Source organism: Pelobates fuscus, chromosome 5, assembly GCF_036172605.1.
Source record: "Pelobates fuscus isolate aPelFus1 chromosome 5, aPelFus1.pri, whole genome shotgun sequence".
Lineage (NCBI taxonomy): Eukaryota > Metazoa > Chordata > Amphibia > Anura > Pelobatidae > Pelobates > Pelobates fuscus.
In genome coordinates, this window is record NC_086321.1 from 261828145 (window position 1) to 261844465 (window position 16321).

At 40.1% G+C, this 16321-nt stretch overlaps 1 protein-coding gene across 1 annotated transcript in view; it reads left to right on the plus strand.

Annotated features, from left to right (window-relative positions):
- SVEP1 (sushi, von Willebrand factor type A, EGF and pentraxin domain containing 1) overlaps window positions 1-16321 on the plus strand; it is a 334296-nt gene that overhangs the window by 60851 nt on the left and 257124 nt on the right. Inside the window, exon 3 of the mRNA XM_063455268.1 lies at window positions 14464-14640. Within this exon, the coding sequence (XP_063311338.1) occupies window positions 14464-14640 (177 nt within the window). The remainder of the gene's footprint in view (window positions 1-14463; window positions 14641-16321) is intronic.

Below are 16321 nucleotides of genomic sequence, written 5' to 3' on the forward strand. Positions count from 1 at the left end.
GAAATCCAGACTGAATCAATTAAATCTACATCTGTATGCTTCAATAGGTCCCCACTCTTAATTATTAATAATAGGACCCCACCATTGGCCTGTGGATGGAGTCAGGGAGAGGACTCTATGTTGTAGAGCTTTCCCTCTTTTATGAATAATATTAGCATCACCACTCATTGCCCATGGGTGGGGACTGTGGGAAACACTAGGTCCTCCCCATCAATATTTAAAGTAGCCCCCTCTTGATGGAACACTTTCTAGCAACTGGCACTAGAGCAGGGACTAGTTTTTAAGGAAATAGTATAGTAACAGGTGGGGAAATATGAAGGTACAATACCTCAATTATAGTAATATGGGTGTATTATTCACCCCTAAAGGTTTTAATTTATTTTTACTTATTTAACCCCTAAGGACTGAGGTAGTTGTACAAGTTCAGATCTAAACAAAAAGTAAACAAAACTTTGAAGTTGCGCTATATGTCTATTCAATCATATTGCACCCCTTTCATAATAAATGCACCACACTTATTATACGTCATTTTGTTCAGGAGAAACAGGGCGTTTTCATTTCAAATCAAATATTAATAGATGAAACACAATTTATTATGAATACAATATTTGTAAAAATGAAAAATTAAGATTTTTTGTTTGGCAGTTTAACTGTGAATGTCATAATACTGTTAGCTGCTACTGCAATAAAATACACATATTTGTATTCAGCGATGTCTCATGTGTAAAACAGTACCCCCCATGTATATGTTTTATGTTCTTTTGGAAAGTTACAGGGTCAAATATAGCACATTGCATTTTTCAGTTTACACACATTGACATTTGCCAGACTGGTTATGGTGCCATTAAAACCAAATGGTAGCCCAGGGATGAAAATTACCCCCATGATGGCATACCATTTGCAAAAGAATACCCAAGGTATTACAAATGTCCTTTTTAGTCCAGTCCTTTTTAGTAACTACTTAGTCACAAATACTGGTCAAAGTTAGCGTTCATATTTGTTTGTGTGTGAAAAATGCAAAATACTAATTTGAACACTAATTTTAGCCACTGTTAGAGCCTTAATTATTAGGCTCTGAAAATTGTGAGTTCCTTTCCTATACCTGTGTAATCACTTAACTATACATAGGTACCATCTTCACTAGTGTTTTTTTATGTTTTGTCTTACATATGCTAAAGTATATTAAGACCTCAACATTGTTAATACTGTCCCTAGATGTCTATATGTTTGTAGTCCTATGTATCCTGCTTTGATGAAAATGTTTGTCTAATCATTTTATTCATGTGTAGTATTTTACTAGAAATGTTCTAACTAACTTATCAAATGACTGAAATAATGACATTGTAAGGAAACAGATCATATGTATTAATTTTTCTTACAATGAAGAAACCTTCTGCTAAGGTAATATCCATCAAGTGTCAATAGATAACCTCACCAAGATGGTGTTTGTATTGACTCTGCTTATATGAGCATATCCAAAAACTCTAAACTCTAGTGTATATTGGAGAAGTAAAAAGCATACAGATATTTTAGGGGATTTTACATATTATACAAGGCGAATATTATTGATATTTTTTTTATAAAGACTGTAGATAGAAGAATAGGAAATAGCTTTGGAGTGCTTTGGACTGAGGACAATTTCTGAAGAAATACATCAAGGAATACTTTTTTACAAAACAAATTCAAACCACATGGAACAACTCACTGATAGAATGAAGGAATTCAAAAAGGGCTTAACAAGAGGTAAATTAGGTAGGAAATGTGCAGACTAGAAGGGCTACTAAACTGACGTGTCTGCTCTTCTGTTCTGGAAATGCTACATCTAATAACCTCACCTAAATTGCATTGGCATTGCATTGGCCCAGAACAAGCCTCAGTTACTCTTATTACCTATTACATATTTCACTTTGTGAAAGCATACTCAGTTCTCAGTCCCACTTTACTCATTTCCATCTTCACTGAAATTGTCCCAAACCGGAGCATCTTTAGTTATTGGCATGTCACTCTTTGTGATGTCAATTATTTACTGCTCTATTCAATAGAACTAATTAGTTAGATTCAAAGCAGGCAGTGCTAAAACATTTGTCACACCAAAAGCTCCCACAAGGCAGAATATTTACAGATAGCATGTTATGAATGGTATAATCCAGTTTGATAATATGTTTTGCAATAGAGCATGCACCAATTCTACTGGTCTTATCTAATTGCGTTTCAATGTCTTCCAAATAAAGTCCTCAAGTCACTAAACCTTTTTTTCTTTAAATTAATATATTGTATATTTTCCCAAACATAGAAACACAGTGTTACGTGGACACCATTACCACTGCTGTCAAATCCAGCTCAAAGCCCATTGTTGCACAGTGAGGGCACACAGTGCATGCTCACATTGTACATGTATTATTATGGGATTTATTTTAAGTAGAAATTATGATCTTTTGTTACTGAATAGCTTGGGAGCAGTTTATACATAATTTGATCAAAACTAGACAGTAACCATAGGCATTTTGCACTATAACCACAATGTTAAAGGATCAATATAGGGTGGTCCCCTTTAGCCCCCTCAGAATTGGTTAAAACTCGCCTTATTTTCAGCTCTCCACGGGTCTACCAGCACTGGCCCTGCCAAATTGGTGACATCATCAACATTGCCGATTTTTAGCCAATCCAATGCTTTTTGCAAAACAATTTTGTCCATTAATTAACACATTTTCTTTGCCCATTTCTATTTTAACAGATGTTTTCCCTGGTACCACAATTATTAGTGATGTAAACATGTAAAATGTATAAAGTATACATATCATAGCTGCTACAAAGTTCACATACACTCTATAAAATTACAAGTAAGAATAAAATGGTAATTAGTGGAGCACTTCATATAACTGCTAGTGATGTCGCGAACATACAATTTTCGGTTCGCGAATGGCGAACGCAAACTTCCGCAAATGTTCACGAACCGGCGAACCACCATAGACTTGAATGGGCAGGCGAATTTTAAAACCCACAGGGACTCTTTCTGGCCACAATAGTGATGGAAAAGTTGTTTCATGGGGACTAACACCTGGACTGTGGCATGCCGGAGGGGGATCCATGACAAAACTCCCATGGAAAATTACACAGTTGATGCAGAGTCTGGTTTTGATCCATAAAGGGCTTAAATCACCTAACATTCCTAAATCACAATGGATATGGATTGACACCTGACATATGACATATTGACACCTTGACATATGGATTGACACCTGTCCTCAGAGACCCTGATACACACTGACACAGAGCAGAATAGGGACTGTTCCCCCTACATAGGGTCACTTGGCAGATATGGATTGACACCTGTCCTCAGGGACCCTGATACACACTGGCACAGAGCAGAATAGGGACTGTTCCTTCTACATAGGGTCACTTGGCAGATATATCACAATGGGGGGGGGGACCTACTGTCCTCCCGCCCGCCCCCACCCGTGAGCGGTGGGTGGGGGCCATAAAAATAATGGGGGGGGGGACCTACTGGATGATGTTGTATCGATCAGGTAGTGTAAGGGTTACGCCCGCTTCACAGTGACAGACCAAACTCCCCGTTTAACGCACCGCAAACAACCGCAATCAGTCCATTTGCACAACCGCAAACTCCCCATTTGCACAAGGTTGGATACCAGGCTAGCCATGTCCTGTTCCTTGTCCTCACTGATGTCATTTAAGGTCTCTTCCTCCACCCAGCCACGTACAACACCAAGGGTCCCCGAAAGGTGACAACAAGCCCCCTGGGACGCCTTCTGTGTTTGGTCTTCCACCTCCTCAAAGCCACCTTCCTCCTCTGACTCCTCTTCTTCAGACTCCTCTCTCTGCGTTGCCTCTCTCTGCGTTATTATAAGGTGTGTTAAGTAGTACTATTCTTATCAGTTTAACCCCTTAAGACCGCAGGACGTTCTATGCCGTCCTTATTTTGGTGGCTCTAAACGCCGCAGGATGGCATAGAATGTCCTGCGATCTTTTGTACTTATCCGGTCGCCGGCGATCCCATGCCGGCGATCGCGGTATGGGGGACTTACCTGGGAGCCCAGGGAGTCCCCCTCTGTCCTCTTCGGCCCCCCAGGGCCATGTGATCGCGATCACATGGACGGCATAGCCCAATGCCAGCAGAGGGAGTGCCTGTAATGACAGGTACTCTCCCTGCTGCCTGGAAATAAAATAAAATAAGTTAAAACAGTGTAAAAATAAGATTATATATACTTAGATCATATATATATTTAATATATATGATCTAAGTATATATATACACATATACACTTAAATATACATACACTGATGATAAAAAATATATAAACATGCGTAATTTCGTTCTAACTGTATTTTAAAATTAATATATATATATTGATATCAAAATACATGTAGAACGAAATAATATATATATATCTATATACATAAGTATATACGTATATATCACTATATATAAACCTATATATAAATAAAAATAATAAAAAAAATATATAGATATATATATATACACATATATATATATATATATATATAATAATTCTACGTATATATTTATGTAAGAATTTTACATAATTAGGTCATTTTATTAATTACAATTTGCAGGACCTGCCTGACAACCCAGGCCGAAAGTTCAGGGAATTAAATTTTCTAGCACTATATTTAACCCTGTAACTTTCCAAGACACCATAAAACCTGTACATGGGAGGTAGTGTTTTACTCGGAAGACTTCGCTGAACACAAATATTAGTGTTTCAAAACAGTAAAATATATTACAACAACGATATCGTCAGTGACAGTGACATTTTTTGCATTTTTCACACACAAATGGCACTTACACTGACGATATAATTGTTGTGATATGTTTTACTATTTTGAAACACTAATATTTGTGTTCAGCGAAGTCTTCTGAGTATAACAGTACCCCTCATGTATAGGTTTTATGGTGTTTTCAAAACTTGCAGAGTCAAATATAAGGTTTGCGTTTCAGTTTTTTCACATTAAAATTCGCCAGGTTGCCTTTGAGACCGTATGGTAGCCCAGGAATGAAAATTATCCGCATGATGGCATACCATTTGTAATAGTAGACAACCCAGGGTATTGCAAATAGGGTTTGTGACCAAGTGGCTACTGAAAAAGACTGGACATACTCCATTTGCAATACCTTGGGTTGTCTACTTTTGCAAATGGTATGCCATCATGGGAGTAATTCTTATTCCTGGGCTACCATATGGTCTCAAAGGCAACGTAACCAATCTGGCGAATTTCAATGTGAAAAAACAGAAATATGTAACACGATATATTTGACCATGTAACTTCCCAAGACACCATAAAACCTGTACATGGGGGGGTACTGTTTTACACGTGAGACATCGCTGAATACAAATATGTGTATTCCATTGCAGTAAAAGCAAATAGTATTTTGACATTCACAGTTAAAATGTCACGTAGAACTAAAACAATTTAAAAAATTCTTATTTTCTCCCATTTTTTAAAATATTTTTTTCATATTAAATTATGCTCCATACCTAAATATTTGATGTTAAACGAAAGCCCTGTTTCGCCTGAATAAAATGATATATAATAAGTGTGGGTGCATTTAATATGAAAGAGGTGAATTACGGTTGGACAGACATATAACGCAAATGCCAGGTTTTGTTTACGGTTTTTTTGGATCACAACTTGTACATTTGGCTGCGGTCTTAAGGGGTTAATCCCTGCTACGAGTAGAGGACTATTTCCTTGTTTCGCCAAACCCCTTCAAAGATGGAAAAAGTGGTATGAGTGGAAGAAACGAGGAAATGTGGTCAGGTGGTGGTGCCAGCCCCACCGAGAGCTTGTACCAAGGTATGCTAATAAACTGAAAAAAGAAAAAATCTCCCAAGAAGGAGATCTAAAACTGGCATAGGAAAAGGTTAGACAACTATAATAAAGTGATACCTACAAATCCTAGTGAGCATAGGTGTATAATAGAGGGAGAAAGGGAAAGCAGAGTAATGCTTACTAATACCGTGGTTAGTACCCTTTGTTAAAGTAAATTGAGTAATGGACAAAAGTCTTTATTGTATCATTTATAAATAACAAAGGGATAATATACTCATTCCCCTATAGTGGCTAATTGTGTAATAATGGTAATACTATTACCTATTATATAATATTGGCAGGGTCAAGGAAATTCCCTCTAAATAGATGGGTATAGGCAGAGAGTATGGAGACCGGAGTGATAAAGTGTCAATAAGGTGATATAAAGTTAAATGTATCACAGACACACAGCCACCCTTTCTCTTAGCTAGTTTACAGAAATGCTAGATAGGTAGAAGGGCTATAAAGACTCAGAGAGGTCTAAGAAGAATCCTCTAAACTAGCCCTAATCTCCTTAAACACCTTCAAGAGTGATCTAAGCTAAAGCTCAATCTAAACGTTTAGATGACTGCCTGATTTCCCATCACAGAGGCTGGCTAGGAATAACACTGTGCAAGACAAAGAGTGGGTCTAAGTGCCCATAGTGCAGTAAAGTGTCCCTAGTGAAGTGAAAAAGAGAATAACGAGCTGGCGCCCAAGAGAATAACGAGCTGGCGCCCTATCAGGGGACGTGTATATGGCATCGATTTTAGGAACCGGGAGATGGAAAAATATGCTTGGTCGGTCCTCCTACTTCAAATTTGGGGCACTGCGCATGCAATCTAATGTGCCACCAGATAGGAGTGGTGTGTTAAGTAGTACTATTCCTATCAGTTTAATCCCTGTATGTGCCTTTTTTTGGTTTGGTTTTTGAAGCCACAGTGCAGCACTAGAGGCCCAAAAAATTAGGCATGTACACATGCCTGAAAAATTAGGTAGTGTTGCAGCCGCTGCTGTAGCAGCGGCCAGAAAAATTGATGTTTGTTTCCCAGACAGAAAGTGCCCTAAAACATTGCGGCTTGAACCCTAGTTGGTGGCGGATAAGTCACGCAAGTCAAGCGGCATTCAGAGCTAAAATACAGCAGCGTGTGGACCATTTTTAGCCCAAGGCAGCTCATCTCATCAGGCCTTTTTTAGTCGAATGTATCGCCCACTGTCAGTCCCTTCGGGATCCATCCCTCATTCATCTTAATAAAGGTGAGGTAATCTAGACTTTTTTGACCTAGGCGACTTCTCTTCTCAGTGACAATACCTCCTGCTGCACTGAAGGTCCTTTCTGACAGGACACCTGAAGCGGGGCAGGCCAGAAGTTCTATCGCAAATTGGGATAGCTCAGGCCACAGGTCAAGCCTGCACACCCAGTAGTGAAGGGGTTCATCGCTCTTCAGAGTGTTGATATCTGCAGTTAAGGCGAGGTAGTCTGCTACCTGTCGGTCGAGTTGTTCTCTGAGGGTGGATCCCGAAGGGCTGTGGCGATGCGTAGGACTTAAAAAGCTCTGCATGTCCTCCATCAACAACACGTCTGTAAAGCATCCTGTCCTTGCCGGCGTGGTCATGGGAGGAGGAGGATTACTTTCACCTCTTCCCCTGTTAGATTCCCGTTGTGCTGTGACATCACCCTTATACGCTATGTAAAGCATACTTTTTAATTTATTTTGCAAATGCTGCATCCTTTCCGACTTGTTGTAATTTGGTAACATTTCAGCCACTTTCTGCTTATCCCGGGGGTCTAGTAGTGTGGACACCCAGTACAGGTCGTTCTCCTTCAGCCTTTTTATACGAGGGTCCCTCAACAGGCACGACAGCATGAAAGACCCCTTTTGCACAAGGTTGGATGCCGAGCTACTCATTTCCCGTTCCTCCTCCTCAGTGATCTCAATGAAGGTATGTTCTTCCCCCCATCCACGTACAACACCACGGGTACCAGAGAGGTGACAACGAGCACCCTGGGATGCCTGTTGTGGTTGGTCTTTCTCCTCCTCCTCAAAGCCACATTCCTCTCTCTGAATCCTCTTCCTCACAATCCTCTTCCAGCGTTGCCGCAGGTCCAGCAAGCGATGCTGATAAGGCTGTTTCTGGTGGTGATGGTGACCACAACTCTTCCTCTTCCTCTTCACGCTCATCTACGGCCTGATCTAGCACTCTTCGCAGGGCACGCTCCAGGAAGAAAACAAATGGTATGATGTCGCTGATGGTGCCTTCGGTGCAACTGACTAGGTTTGTCACCTCCTCAAAAGGACGCATTAGCCTACAGGCATTGTGCATGAGCATCCAGTAACATGGCAAAAAAAATCCCAGCTCCGCAGAGGCGGTCTTAGCACCCCGGTCATACAAATATTCATTAACGGCTTTTTCTTGTTGGAGCAGGCGGTCGAACATTAGGAGTGTTCAATTCCAACGTGGCGGGCTGTCGCAAATCAAGCGCCTCACTGGCATGTTGTTTCGCCACTGGATATCGGAAAAGTGCGCCATGGCCGTGTAGGAATGCCTGAAATGGCCACACACCTTCCTGGGCTACTTCAGGACATCCTGTAAGCCTATGTACTTATGCACAAAGCGTTATACGATCAGATTACACACATGTGCCATGCACGGCACATGTGTCATCTTGCCCAAATTCAATGCCGCCAACAAATTTGTTCCGTTGTCACAAACCACTTTGCAGATCTCCAGTTGCTGCAGAGTCAGCCACTTTTCCAAGGAGTGCTTGTCCGGTGTGACTCTCTGATTTCAAGCAAGTCAAGCCCAAGACGGCGTGACACTGCCGTCTCCAGGATGTGGAATAGTACCTGGGGAGCTGGGGGGGTGCCGTTGATGTGGAGCAAGACGCAGCAGCAGAAGAGGACTCAGCCGAGGAGGTTATGGAAGAGGATGGAGTAGGAGGAGTAGAGGAGGTGGTAGCAGGCCTGCCTGCAAGTCGTGGCGGTGTCACCAACTCCTCAGCAGAGCCACGCATTCCATGCTTGGCAGCCGTCAGCAGGTTTACCCAATGCGCAGTGTAGGTGATATACCTGCCCTGACCATGCTTTGCAGACCAGGTATCAGTGGTCAGATGGACCCTTGCCCCAACACTGTGTGCCAGACATGCCATTACTTCCTTTTGCACAATCGAGTACAGGTTGGGGATTGCCTTTTGTGAAAATAAATTTCGTCTGGGTACCTTCCACTGCGGTGTCCCAATAGCTAAAATTTTTTTGAATGCCTCAGACTCCACCAGCTTGTATGGTAAAAGCTGGTGGGCTAATAGTTCATACAAGCCAGCTGTCAGACGCTGGGCAAGGGGGTGACTTTCTGACATTGGCTTCTTATGCTCAAACATGTCCTTGACAGACACCTGACTGTGGGCAAATGACCGGGAACTGCTCAAGGCGAGATACAGAGTGGCGGATGGTTGAGAGGGGGCAAGGAGGACTGCAGTGGTTGATGTGGCTGAAGATGCTGGACCAGGAGGAGGATGGCGGCTTTGATTTTGTGTTCTGCTTGTACTCATGTGTTGATCCCATAGGCGTTTGTGATGTGCGATCATGTGCCTACGCAAAGCAGTTGTACCTAGGTGGGTGTTGGACTTCCCACGACTCAGTTTCTTTTGGCACAGCTTGCAAATGGCATCCCTGTTGTCAGAGGCAGACGCACAAAAAAAATTACACATGGTTGAGCTCTGCAATGACGGCATTCTGGTGGTGGACACAGCATGCGTTGATTGGCGTGCTGTCGGGCTGACCCTGGGTGCCGATGCATGCTGTCTGACTGTGCCACTAGCTCCTTGCGACGACCACCCCCTACTTCCAACTCATCTCCTCCTCCTCTCTGTCTCCCCATCTGAACTTTCGCCCTGTTCTTCTTCTTGCCGAGCGGGCACCCACGTGACATCCATGGACGCATCGTCATCATCAACTTGTATCTGACAACTCAGCAAAGGAAGCTGCAGCGGGTACAACATCATCATCATCACACCGCAAGTCCATGTGTGTAATACTGCCTGACTGAGACATATCCCTGTTATCTACATCCTCTGGCAATAATGGTTGCGCATCACTAATTTCTTCAAACGGATGTGTAAATAACTCCTCTGACAGATAAAGTGAAGCGGCTGTGGTGCTAGTGTTGGTGGTGGCGGCAGGCGGGTGAGTGGTATCTTGAGAGGTCCCCGAAGCTAAGCTGGAGGAGGATGGTGCGTCAAGGTTCCGAGTGGAAGCTGTAGAAGATTGGGTGTACTGTGTTAGCCAGTCAACTATGTTCAGGGAAGTGGCCTCTGAAAACTCGGCATTATTCTAGGGCAAAAGGGAATCACAGCACCCACGGCCCCTGCGGGGTGGCCTGCCTCTTCCTGTCATATTTTTTTGGGATTAGTGGTACTATGCGTGCACGCTATTGTGACACCAGATATGAGTGGCACTGTGCACTGGCAGAGGTTGGCAGAGTACACGCTGTAGGCCTAACACACACTTATGAAGAACACTGACTGCTATTATATTACAGTCAAAAACTTTTTTTGTTTTTAAATGTAAGCTATTGTGACACCAGATATGAGTGGCACTGTGCACTGGCAGAGGTTGGCAGAGTACACGCTGTAGGCCTGACACCTGCTTGAAGGACACTGACTGCTATTATATTACAGTCAAAAACTTTTTTTGTTTTTAAATGCAAGCTATTGTGACACCAGATATGAGTGGCACTGTGCACTGGCAGAGGTTGGCAGAGTACACGCTGTAGGCCTGACACCCGCTTGAAGGACACTGACTGCTATTAGATTACAGTCAAAACGTTTTTGTTTTTAAATGCACGCTATTGTGACACCAGATATGAGTGGCACTGTGCACTGGCAGAGGTTGGCAGAGTAGACGCTGTAGGCCTGACACACCCGCTTGAAGACAACTAACTGCTATTCAATCTATAACAGTGAAAAAAAAATTGTTTTTAAATGCATGCTATTGTGACACCAGATATGAGTGGCACTGTGCACTGGCAGAGGTTGGCAGAGTACACGCTGTAGGCCTGACACACACTTATGAAGGACACTGACTGCTATTATATTACAGTCAAAAACTTTTTTGTTTTTAAATGCACGCTATTGTGACACCAGATATGAGTGGCACTGTGCACTAGCAGAGGTTGGCAGAGTACACGCTGTAGGCCTGACACACACTTATGAAGGACACTGACTTCTATTATATTACAGTCCAAAACTTTTTTGTTTTTCAATGCAAGCTATTGTGACACCAGATATGAGTGGCACTGTGCACTGGCAGAGGTTGGCAGAGTACACACTGTAGGCCTGACACCCGCTTGAAGGACACTGACTGCTATTAGATTACAGTCAAAAACGTTTTTTGTTTTTAAATGCACGCTATTGTGACACCAGATATGAGTGGCACTGTGCACTGGCAGAGGTTGGCAGAGTAGATGCTGTAGGCCTAACACACCCGCTTGAAGACAACTAACTGCTATTCAATCTATAACAGTGAAATATAAAATTGTTTTTAAATGCATGCTATTGTGACACCAGATATGAGTGGCACTCTGCACTGGCAGAGGTTGGCAGAGTACACACTGTTGGCCTGACACACAGACGCTCGCAGACAACTAACTGCTATTCAATCTATTACAGTGAAAAAATTGTATTTTTGTTTTTTAATGCACGCTATTGTGACACCAGATATGAATGGCACTGTGCACTGGCAGAGGTTGGCAGAGTAGACGCTGTAGGCCTGACACACACGCTTGAAGACAACTAACTGCTATTCAATCTATAACAGTGAAAAAACTTTTTTTGTTTTTAAATGCAAGCTATTGTGACACCAGATATGAGTGGCACTGTGCACTGGCAGAGGTTGGCAGAGTACACGCTGTAGGCCTGACACACAGACGCTTGCAGACAACTAACTGCTATTCAAACTTTTACAGTGAAAACATTTTTTTTTGTTTTTAAATGCAAGCTATTGTGACACCAGATATGAGTGGTGGCACTGGGCAAGTGGGCACAGTATCCACTGTGAGCCTGACACAGAAGCTGGCAGGCAGGCAACTGCAATTAGATTACACAGGAAAAAAAAGCAGACTGATGTTCTAGCCCTAAAAAGGGCTTTTTGGGGTGCTGTCCTTACAGCAGAGATCAGATGAGTCCTTCAGGACTGTAATGGACACTGAATACACTAGCCTAGCTATCCATTTCCCTATCAAATTAGCAGCAGCTACACTTTCCCTCCTCTCACTAAGAATGCAGCTTCAGAATGAATCTAAAATGGATGCTGTACAGGAGGTGGGAGGGTCTGGAAGGGAGGGTCTGCTGCTGATTGGCTGGAATGTGTCTGCTGACTGTGAGGCACAGGGTCAAAGTTTACTCAATGATGACGAATAGGGGGCGGATCAAACCGCGCATATGTTCGCCCGCCGTGGCGAACGCAAACACGCTATGTTGGCCAGGAACTATTCGCCAGCGAACCGTTCGGTACATCACTAATAACTGCAATATTTTCTTGATAGTTTACTAAATACACGTGAAATGTATCAAATATATAGTCCTTCAATTATTCCATAAAGAATTGTACAGTAAAAGGTTATACAAACTTTTTTTGTGTGATTATTTCATTTTAGATCTACAAGTAAGGAAAAACACAAAAAAATCAGAATGTTCTGTTATAAAAATTTTGATATTTTAAATGTTTTTCTGCAATAGATAGACATACAAAGGGAAACCTACACTCAAAAGTAATTTTTCCCATTTCTCACTGAGGTTAAATAAACACTACAGTGTTAGGAATACAAAACTGTTTTATATTAGTGCTTCTGTCTCTAATTTCTATTCAGGACCATCCTTCCTTTCCACCCCCCTGTGTGCCATAAATATTATTAAAATAAAGTTTTACAATTTATTTTTCCAGCACCAAGCATCCCATGGTGCTCCTCACCTCTCCACCTCCCAGAACGTCATTGATGAGGCATGGTCTCATCTGCAAAGGTCCAATTCAATGCCCCTCTTAGAGGAGCATTTAGGACCTGATGCGCGTGCATACCAAGTGTTGTGCGTGCATCAAAGCTGCCCCATAGGAAAGGATTGTATTTAATGCTTTGCTATAACATTCCATATCATGTGACCTTGTTTTAATTAGTCAGAACTATGGATGCTCCTTTAGAACTAACCAGCTATCCAAACATTGCAGTTTCTAAAAAATGGTCTGGGTGACGTTAGTGCCCCTTTAATAAGATTCATGCATTAACCAAAATTCCAACTCACTGATTTAATCTGTATACGTAGTGGTTTGTGCGGTGATAATTTGATAGCTAATAAACATTATAAGGGTTTTCTCATGAGGCATGCAATTTCCCAGAAATATCTAGTAATATCAATGCCAAGCTATAAGTGCAGTAATTCTGTTCATTTTTCATATGTGGTCAACTAATTTTAGGTCATGTATATTAATAACATATGGAAACACTTTTTATTATCTTTAATTCCTGAAATGTGTTTTAATTTATTTTATGCTACAACCCAATTAAAACAACATTTACCCTTAATGTAGTGCTTAAATGTAAGCCTTACTAAATAATGCAAATGTCATGATAATTTTGAATGTAGGACACCTAGTAAAAGATTATAAGCAAACCTTAGCTAAGCCTAAATTAGAATACATATTTTACTATAGTAAATAGTAATAAACAGCTCTTTACCAAGGACTTTACAAAAAGTATAATTTCAGCAAAGCAGGCATATATTATTGTCATTATGCAATTACACCTAATGGATACATGAGAGCATTCGAGTGTTTAAATCATAATATATTGTGAGCTGTATGTAAAATCTGGTTTAACTTTAATATATGTGACATTGTTTCTTAAAGGGTGCTCCATGAACCAAAATAACTTTAGCTTAATGAAGCCATTTTGATGTATACTCAATGTTATGCAGTGACTGATCAACTAATTATCTGCTGATTACATCTGAAAAAGCAGTTTTAGTTGGAAAGCTAAGAAAAGGAAATGACATAATGTTACTTGAACAATGCACCATAGTAGCAAGATAAATTGACTTTAGTATAAAAGATAAAGTCTTCCTAGCTGGTAGGAAGAGTATTGCAGTGGGACTGAACATATACGGATTCTTGAATGTCAACAACCTCAGTGGACAAACTTAAACTTCTGTGAAAAATGTTTTATATGAACACGCCTAAAAGGCAATTTTCTGTCAGTAAAACATTTGGCTAACAATTTACACGTAGCGTACTTCCAGGAAGTTGTGAAAAAACTATGTAAACATGTAAACTATAGATTGTTACCTTTACAAACTTACTAAAAAATGTACAAACTAAAAACATTGCTCAAAATATGTATTTTCACGTTTGATACAGACAATGAAAACCATAAAACATAATAATGTTGCCAATTCACAAGACTGTATCAAAGTAAAATACAATTCTGAGGTACTCCACCTCCAAAATGTGCAATTACTAGAACACATGCGATACATGTTGTCATCCTGAAAGAATGTTGCAGGTTTTTCTGAAGAAATCAGCAGATTGAGAGAAGCAGTATCAGAAAAACTGAAAATATCACTTATTTCTCTTTTTTGCTCAGATCTTCCATCGGGGAGTTACATTCAGGAAGATATTTCTTATTGCTCATACCTGTGTGAGGCGGGAAAAGACTGTTGTGATGTCATGGCAAGCTGCAAGTGTGGCACTCATACAGGCCAATATGAATGTATTTGTGAAAAGGGATACTATGGAAAAGGACTGCAATATGAATGTACAGGTAAGTGAAACCAGCGTTAGAATCTGTGTAAGTCAGATGGTTTTAATACTACAGTTTGTACGTCAGAAGACCAAAATACATCTATTGACAACTATTGCTGACAAGTAAAAGTCTTTCATTCCAAACATTCTCAGTGTGGACAAATATTGTTGTCTGATAAACAGGCTTCGATTGTCTATGGTTACTAGAAGTGGTTAAAGGACTGTTTTTATAGAAAAAGTTAGTATTTTTATGTTAGGACATTTGGGGGGCCTGGACTCCATCTCTATAGTAGAATGTAAGCCTGCGTGGCTTCATCCTCAATTTCCCATTAGATAAGAAAACATGAATAATTAAAACATTTTTAAAACAAACTCATGTTACTAAATAGGCTAAGCCACACCTACATTTATTGGAGTTATGATGTGATCCATTTCTTACAATATTTAGGTTGCTGTTCTTATTTTCATTTTTTTTTTTATTATTTATCATCATCATCATCTTTAGAAATGAATAAAGACACAAAATAAAAATACAGCTAACTTTCAAATTGCCACTTTACTTAAATGTCTCTCTTGCATTTTTATTTTATTTTATTTTATACACAGGCCTCAATATCATTTTTGGATAAACTTTTAAAATAATGTAATGTGAAAAAATATTTGAAATTTGTAATATATTGATATTTATTGGCGTATTTTTATATAAATGTTATATTTTGATATTTTAATCTTTTGTAAATAGCCTTTTGAACGTTTGTCCAAAAATGTTAAACTATTTAAAAAGATTATCTAACAATATTAAACCAAGACCAGAGTTTGTTATTTTTGGGGTATGCATTGCTTTGTGTTTAGCAATGTTTATTTTTAATTAGAAAGAATAGGAAAATGTATGTTTGGCTTTAGGACTGACCAATACTTTTGTTCACACTTGTTTATACAAATTCATATCCCACTCATAATCTTTTTACCATACAACTATTAATGTTGCTGTTTCGTAACTAAATATCATGTCTATAATGAAATGAAAACCAAAACATATCTTTTAGTGTTGTGTTCTTCGTTGATGTTCCCTAGTGTAGAGAAAATATTTGGTCAGTGAAATACAAGTCCTCAATGGAATGCAGCACTGATGTTTCCTCTGAAGGATACATGTAAACCAAATGGAGACTAATGAATTGTCTCACAAGAAAATGCACACTTCACTGACTCTCTGTGAATAACTCTTTATGCCACCTGAATTGTCAAACATCAGTATGAGGGATCATTATCATCCTTTACCTTTTCTTCTTTTATTGAACACGAAAGTAGTCAAACAGGAATTTATTGTAGGTAGTTTAAGGTGCCAGATGTTTTTTTTTGCTTTTCTGTTTCCAGTTAAACACATGGTTATATTTTAGAGGCTTATACTATTTGTTTCTGTTAGCTAAAACAATGTTTGCAAACACCTCCCTGGATTGTATTAACAAAAACTAATGGTTTTATTGTATACATTGTGACATCAAACACAAATTCCCAAGAGTGCAAAAATATACCTATCAACATAAAGGTAACATCTGGTTTTGCGGTTGGAAGTTTGTTCCAATTTTGCAACAAATTAGGAATCAATTCCTTCTTGACCCCAGAATGGCGGTCAGATCTCTCCTTGGATTAAGATGCTGTTACCCTGTTACACTGTTCGAGCATCTTTATTGTAGATTCCT